Consider the following 8725-nt stretch of genomic DNA (forward strand, 5'->3'; position numbering starts at 1 on the left):
AGTTGGAAACTACCCAATTCTCAGCATCGACCTCCCACCCCACATGTTATAAAAAGAACTAATACAAATGTCTACAAAGACCTCTCTACAATATTTTGTATTTGTTCAATACTTACAGGTCTCATAGTCGGTGTAACATCTGTCCACATCCCTGTTAAGAAACCTGAAGTCCGTTGTGACCATCCATTCATTTACTCCATCGTCAAAGATGGAGTAGTCCTTTTCACGGGATCTAAATCAGTATAACGAATCAGAGTAATATAAAAATAATAAGGTGAATTTCAATGTAAAGAATAATTTTGTGTGGCGCTTAATTATATGTACATATTTATCCAGTTATTGTCAATAATTTAATGTGTTGTTTTAATATTTCTCATTTATTTGTGTCATTAATATTAACTTTGTACAAATATATTTTATCACTTATATCTTTATCATCATTTAAATACAGTCATAACTTAGGGCACATAACTATTGAATTTTAGGTTACATTATAATTATAAGCATATCAGGGTTGCTGGCATTCGTCATCCACTTCACAAGCTAATTAAAATCATGAATACCTTAATACTCTTCTGTTATTTTTCTTCTTTTGTCGTGTGGGTTGTGAGTTAGATGACGAACCTCAGCAACTCAGATAAAAAAGAAAAATAAGAGTATATTACTCATGATTTTAAATTGTCTCGGATGGCATTCACTACTTGGCCGGACAAAAGTTTTATATGGGTATAACTTATGAAAGTGAAAGTTATTGGTTATTTAGGTAGATTTTTCCGTTGTCATGTATCCAAAATGTCTACCTTCTTTTGTTAGTTGCATATATTTTTATTACTTACATTTCAGCTCTCATTATCACCGAGAGCATAACATCCGTGGGTGCACCTCGCATTGAAACAATTTTCTTCGTAGCTGATCATCCAGCTGTCTTTACTATTTTTGATGAAGAGAATGCGTTATTCGTTGGAACTTACAGTGGATATTAGAGGTGTACAACATTTCCTCTAGCTTTCTTGTATTTTTAACAATATTAATTTGTTTTTATTGCGTTGTTATGACCAATCTACTCAGATCAAATTTATTCTCTTAAACTAGTATAGGTACATACTTAGAACATCTCTCTCAGATTCTGTAAATGCCATGGTGTGTGTTTTGCAAATATGTTTTACTTCCTATTCACATGAATCAAGACCCGATGTGATATTTTTATAATTGTAAAATTTTACTTGTTCCACATTTCAGCTTTTAGGGTCAGCAATGGGTTACCATCAGCCATTAGGCCTCCGAATAAAATTATTCACTTTATTGCTGATCGTCCATTTGCATTTAATATCCAATACGGCGATACCGATCTATTTGTTGGCATGAAACGAAATGTTTAATGAGGTGAATTCAATAAACTTGTACTTATTCTGGAATTTACTAAAACATCATCAGTGAATATAGCTGAAACTAAAATAATCCAGGTTTACAACACATAAAATGGGGATACAATTATCATAATATTTATTTTCATATTAACTCACCATCAATAAAAAATGTTCTAAATTCAAAATTTGATTAATTCGTGGTTTGTGGAATAAAAATTTGAAAGCGTTTTGATATTTTTGATAAGAGTAATAAAATAATAGGAAGTATATTTAATTAGATAAATATTTTGGCTGTCTCATAACTTTATAATAATTACATTTATTGGAAGTGCATCAATTTTTTTGTTGCTGATCATCCATGAATAATAACAATCTTTAACAAAGATAAATATATTTTATTGGAGCATTACGAACCAAAAAATAAGGTGAATCAAAGTATCGATACTCAGAAACTAATAAAATGATTCCTTAAACTACCTTTGATGATACTATTAGAAATACTAGTACTTATAGAGTTAAGGATACACAGACATTTCTTAAAAATGGGAATACAAAACACCATAATTCATTTTAGCTTTTTCAACAATAACAAGATCAATCTACATCCATAATATAAATCAGAGCTTTCGACAGTCATTGCTCATTTAAATCCTCTCACCATCTTAACCACCATTCCGTATCCGCCTTAGACCTGTATTCGGTCAGTCATATGCCAAGTGTCCTTCCCATCTCCACATAGGTACTAAATCCTGGAAATTCTATTTTTTTAAACTAAAATCTATTTTAAGAATTGACATTAAAGAAGACGATATCACCGCGTTTTTAATAACGTTACACCGTAGTGTTTCCATTTACATGCGATGAGTTTTATATCGATCAATCAATATTTCCTATTTCAGCCTTTATTGGACGTGCATTGAGTTCTATTGAAGGGCCACGGCCTAAACCACCTATACGCTTTGTTGTTGATCATCCATGTATAGTAACAATCTCAAACAACGATAAAATTATTTTCATCGGATCTTTACGAACCAATAAGTAAGGTGAATCAGAGATATCCTTCTTAGATACTTATTTAACATGCTTCCTGAAAATTGTCTCTTTAACCAACTTAACACTATTGGAAGTTTTTATAGTAATATTACACACACAGTAAACTAAGATACTATGCCCGTCTATTCTAAATAATGTTAAAGTACTTAAATAATTTCCGCAAGCGCAATTATTTTTTATCTTAACGTTTTCATTAATCACAAAACCAAAAGATTTAGACCCGACTTGTAACTGTATGTCTAAAAATATCAAAATTCAATGAGTGTCACCATTCAATGCCACACTATACATTTATGCATCCTGTATCCACTGCTGATTATAAGCGTCCTTTCTTTCTTACCATTCTTTCTAGTCCCACGAAAATCTCATCCATAACTCTCAGCTATCGCCATATAATAAAGAATAATACTACTACGTATAAAATGGCAACTCCCCGCTCCCCACCAGCGTTCGAGCTAGGTCCCCCCCCCCCCCCACTCGAACATAGTTTAGACTTGAATCGTATAGTATCAGACGTCACACACACAGATGAGCGTGAACGATAATGTCGATGTGTAGTGTCTATGTAAATCGAGGTTGTTTGTTTGAAGTGTCCGGGGTGTGCTATCGCTCAAAATGTCTTCCGACCTGACCTGGTGGTCATAATAAAGTTACTGCCTCGGTCCATTACTAATTGCCCAGCTTCGCCAAATGTTCTGATCATGTCCACTTAACGCCCAGAAATACGTAAATCAACATCTTTGGCTTTAGTTATGTGCTCAAACAGGCTGCTCGTGACCTTCTTATAAGTTTCGAGATATGTCGAACTGAAAGAGTAATTCAGAACATGCATCAATAGAGAAATGTTTTCCTCTTTCAGCTTTAATTGGAGCTACGACTACTTCTGTTGGAGGCCCACGTCCTCCTCCACCTATACGCTTTGTTGTTGACCATCCATCTATAATAACAATCTCCTACAACGATGCAATCATATTCATCGGATCATTACAAACCAGTAAATAAGGTGAAACAAAACATTAAAGAGACTTATAAAATGCTTTTTAGAAATATACCCTTAAAATTATTAAAAGTTTAATGAGACGAATGCAAATACTTATACTTATATTCATATCACTGATGTCAGGCCATGTAATGAGTGCTGTCTAATGAAGTTCCAAAAAGTCACAATAGAATAATGAGAAATACAAATCAAACTCATATAGATAAGATCAATTATTACCACAAAGTATTATCCTCTAAAATAGACTTTTTGATAAAAATACCAAAGTATCTTTTGTTTATGTTTAAGAAACAATTCATTTTACTCTGTATCAATCAATCAATTTACAATTATTTATAATAGAAGAGTAGGTATAACATTATATTTATCAATTTATGTTAGATGTCACTTTAACAGTTTATCTTTTACAATCATCTACTTCATTGTTTTTACAAACTATTTTTTAATCATTATTATTTATCTACCAACCCTAACTGCAGCAGCATGGTGGAGTATGTTCCATACCTCCTCCTGTTCATTAACGAGAAGTTTGTGTCCAGCTGTGGAATATATATTATATACTACAATATGTTATTTCTGTTAAAGAAATTTAAAACATCATCTTATATTTCAACATTTTGTTTTGGGATTCGATTAGGTGTGTGTGATGCTGGCTAATTGCGGTGCAGGTATTTTTTGTCGGTTAATAAAAATAGAATATTGTTTCTGGGTCATAATGTTTTTGTCGTCCTAATACAATACTAACAATATTGTCAATTATTATTTTTTTATAAATACATTGAACGAATAACTAACGGAATTTTCTGTTTTCAGGTCTTCCAACAGCGAATGATCCGTTTTCAAAAAATATTTTGTTGTTCTCGCCGCTTATTTATTTATCATGTTATTTAAAAGATTTTCAAAATATATATTATTTTATATTTTTCTGTGTATTATTTCACAAATTACTTGGTAATAATTATTTCCTCAACTACAACCGCTGCTGCCGCTCTCGCATTGGACTTGCTAAAAGCTGTCACAAGAGCGCTGCTTGAATCATGTGAAATCTATTATTTCACAGAATTCTTGTTCTGACAATATGAATGCTTAGTTGTCTGTTGTCATTGCTGCCCAAGCTTCTTTGAAAAGAGGTTGCAAGTTGTCTTCTTATTACTTGTGCGTCTATCCATCGTTATTAGGATTACGGTCCTAACTTTGTTAATGCTGCTCCCATAACGGCCTCCCTAGTCTGAGGGTTTAGCTCACGATCCCGGTCCTGGGTTCGAATCCCAATAATCACAATTCACACAAGACAATATAATTTATCTAAGGAATATTAATTCCTTACCAATTTAATCCTTTCATACAAATAGTTGACTACAATTTACGTAAGTATTCTTGTTTACCTATGACTGGACAAATGGCCTTTTTCGTTAGCCTACATAAATATAAACAACCTATATACGTCCCACTGCTGGTCATAGTCCACAACAACAACAACAACAGGGGGAGGGGCTATGGAACATAATTAACCGCGCTGCTCCACTGCGATGGGGAAATAGTCCCTTCATCTGACCAGAACATTGCAGGCTGAAGCACCTGATTCACCGAAAAAGTACGATTCCGTGTTTCGAAAGGCAATATAAGCCGTTGGTCCTGGGCCACCAGGCAAACAGGTAATTAAGTAAACGCCAAAGCAATCCGTTTGACTGTCATCGTATCAAGTAGGTAAACTGTGAAAATTGAGCATAAGTGTAGGTAGATAGATCAAAACCCAGAGACGGGCATTATGCGCTTTCTAGGGACGAACTTGGACTACTTACTGCGATAACCGGACGAAGTTGCAACTGCTACTTAAATATACATAGCAAGTCCGGCACAGATTATATTGAAGCTCACTGAGGCTGAGTTATACCAACATGTAAGACAGCTTCCCTTGGAGACTAGTCGCCAATTAACAATGAGATTACTCGATCTCCCTGGAGATGAGAAACCCAAAGGGATGAACTAGATAACCTTACAAAGATAAATTACTGGAACGGTTATCTTAATTAAGATACATGTTTATACAATAAGTACGGTACACATGTGACTGACATGTTCAGGATTGTTGAATTTGGTCATTTTGCGTAAGTATTTTTAAAAACAGATAGTACCTACAGCATAGGAGTGTTCATCTAGCGATGTACGAGTAGTTGTGAGCTTATGTTATGTTAGTAAGTATACTTTCTTATAAACGTACTTTAGATAAAATAAATGTAAGAGATAATATTGTGAATCCCTAATTGAGACAGACAGCTAGTTTCATTATCATCTCCCTAGCATAATCCCGGGGTCCTCTTACCTAACCTGAAAATTTGACAGGTCCGGTTTTTAACAGAAGCGACTGCCTGTCTGACCTTCCAACCCACTAAGGGAAAACCAACCCAATACAGTAGGCTCTGCACGGTAACCGCGCCGCGCGCGGCGCGAATTATATCGAGGCCTTCGACCAATAGCCGTTTGACGTCCATCTACGTGTAGATAGCATTCGTATCGTTTATTGGTTGAACCGCTCAATATATTTGCCATGCAGGCTGCTTAGGTCATATACCTCCGAAAAGCATTTATCTAATATGTGGGTTTCCTTACGACGTTTTTCTTCACCGCTGAGCTCGTGATAATAATTTTTGAACCAATCATGAATTTCGAAAATCATAAGTATAGACCAGAAAGGTTTAGACACGCAGCTGGTTTAACGATGCAAATACTTAAGTGTTCTGTACTGTAAATATATGAATTAAATTAAATTGATGAATGCATTAGCCGATTATAATGAGTTACGTGGTCCACTGGATGCTCGTGGTACTGTATTGCGGGCTTAATGCCTGGCTTATAGATGGGGTTGGTAATCCACCTCACAGCCTACACGATAGAAGAAGACGGGCTTAATTATTGTAATAGTAGAACAATTTCCACTTAAAATTGATGACATAATCAGCTGCAATTAAGGCTACTTTAGACTATTACATCGTATAAAAATAAAGAAAGACTAGAAAAATTAAAATTGGATTCGGAACTCTAAAGTTTTTTTTTTAAACTTAAAATAATATGATTACCGTAGGTAAAATAAAAACAAAGAATGTAATGATAATTTAAATAATGAATGAATTAAATATAATATTTATTAAGTAAAAGGAAACCACAAAAACAATAAATAATATTTAAAATACATCATGATACACAAATGAAAAACATACACAGATTAGAGAGAATATGAAAAATAAGAACATTGATGCAGTATTAGATGAGCTTAGATGTTATTGGTGGAGTTACGCACACACAGACACTATTTGAGTTTGCGTGCTCCAACTTAGACCACGTCACTGCTTTAGACCAGCCTGGATCGTGTGATTTGTTATTGAGAGCGTTTGATACGTACTCAAATCTTTTAATGAAAAAATAAATATGTTTTTAATATTTTGAAGGATATTACACTTATGTCAAAGAAAAAGCAACCTCATCTTTTCTGTTTTTATGAATAAGCGGTTGCTGCTCCTGCAGCATATCCTCCTGTTGCTGTGGCTGTTGCTGATGCATAGGACGGTCGCCACGGCTGTGGCTTCGGCTTCGTTGGCACTGGTTTTGGCTTCGTAGGAGGTTCTTCTTCGGGAGGCTCTTCTTGGGGAGGTTCTTCTTTAGGGGGTACTTTTTTCTCTGTGAAACCAAGAATATTAAAAATCCTTTGACTACTGTTTGCTTACTTAGGTACCTATTTTATTTTTTGAAGCTGCTGGTTATGCAGGCATGCCTTATTTCATGCTATCTGTACGACCTACAAGATCTTTAATTGTGTTCGCCACCTTATGCCTATAGAAGTTGTTATATGAGCCATGTCTGGGGCCTTTGGTAACCCCGATAACATGTTTGATAAATAATTGATACCAGTTAAGAAAGAAAAAAAGAGTAATTATTTTAAAAATACAAATACCCAGTTGCTTTATGTTTTTCTTTCCTGAGAAGGCCCCGATTTCTAACAGCAATTTATTTAAACAATAATTAAATAATGACGTTCAGGTTTTAAAAGGACATTGAGCCTTATGTACAGCTGTAAGCTAGAGCACTTACCAGGATCGCATGGGTTGCAAGGTTTGCAAGGAGGACGGATGGAAGTGGTGGAGACGAGATTCACAAAATACGCCGCCACAAAGGCAAAAGCCACAGCCTTTAACCGCCACATCACGGTTTCAGTAGTGGCAATGAAAAGTTTTATAGCAATATGGAGCGTTCATTACTGTTATCACATTTTATACATGTAATTATTGATTCAGTTGTTTAATATTCTATACTTTTTTTATTGTTTAACTCCCTTTTGTTTTCAGTGTGCAGTAAGTATGGAATTTGTTCTTTAAAGGTTAAAGAATTTTGAACAATGTGTCATTGATGTAAATGGTGTATGTTATTATTACGTCTGTAATTTAGAATGACGTTACATAGCCTCCGTGGTCCAGCTGTTGAGCGTTAGGCTCTTAATCTGGAGGTCCCGAGTTCGCGTCCCCGTGGTGACATATCCGTAGCCGTAGTTTGGCTAGGACTTTGCAGTCTGATCACCTGACTGTCCGAAAGTAAGAGCATTATAAGCCGTTGATCCTGGTTACTACTTACTGATTTAAGTAAGTAATCATGTCATGTAGGGTTGATAATGTTGGTAATCCATCGGGCGCGGTGCCGGTCGCGGTTAGTGGGGAAGCGGTAAGCAAGGTATCTGCACCGCGTTACGATCCGCTGCATCGAGCAATTACCGCCTTACAATTGTAGGTAGTATTAGCTAGCAGCTCCGTTCTAAAGTAACCCGGTCCGGACACTCCACCTACAGTATTACTTTTATAGATGACTGGCTTCAATGTAGCCTCTTAAACAGCATACATACCATCTGACAATCCGGTGATTCAGCCTGCAATATCAAAATAATATATTTGACGCGGGAATTGAACCCAGGACTTCCGGGTCATGAATCACAGGTTCTAATCTAGTGGTTAGACCTAACCTAAGTGGTTGTACTGGACTAATAACCACGAGGCTGTAACCGGATCCAATAAACAAATTCTACTAGACATTTCAAAAATAGAATTACCAGAATGATGGATATAAGTACGGTTACGAGTACTAATATGGATACACTTTGATACCATGTCACATTAATTTTTTTGACAAATTAAAGCATCATCATCATCATCAGCCCATTAACGTCCCCACTGCTGGGGCACGGGCCTTCCCTATGGATGGATAGGGAGTTCGGGCCTTAAACCATCACGCGGGCCCAGTGCGGATTGATGGTTATTAACGA

At 35.6% G+C, this 8725-nt stretch overlaps 1 protein-coding gene across 42 annotated transcripts in view; it reads left to right on the forward strand.

Moving 5' to 3' along the window:
* The window catches only part of LOC126366818 (fibrillin-1-like), a 42991-nt gene extending 38649 nt beyond the window's left edge, over positions 1–4342 (forward strand). For 30 of the 42 annotated variants that reach the window (XM_050010067.1, XM_050010092.1, XM_050010093.1 and 27 more), the window contains 2 exons: positions 3280–3423; positions 4234–4342. In XM_050010067.1, the coding sequence (XP_049866024.1) occupies positions 3280–3422 (143 nt within the window). In that variant the 3' untranslated portion in view covers position 3423; positions 4234–4342. Of the gene's footprint in view, positions 1–118; positions 275–843; positions 986–1239; positions 1384–2266; positions 2411–3279; positions 3424–4233 lie in introns of those variants that run through there. The other 12 variants (XR_007566397.1, XM_050010074.1, XM_050010080.1 and 9 more) reach the window with 8 other exon arrangements.
* The last annotated feature ends 4383 nt before the right edge of the window (positions 4343–8725 follow it).

Source organism: Pectinophora gossypiella, chromosome 5 (assembly GCF_024362695.1).
Source record: "Pectinophora gossypiella chromosome 5, ilPecGoss1.1, whole genome shotgun sequence".
NCBI lineage: Eukaryota > Metazoa > Arthropoda > Insecta > Lepidoptera > Gelechiidae > Pectinophora > Pectinophora gossypiella.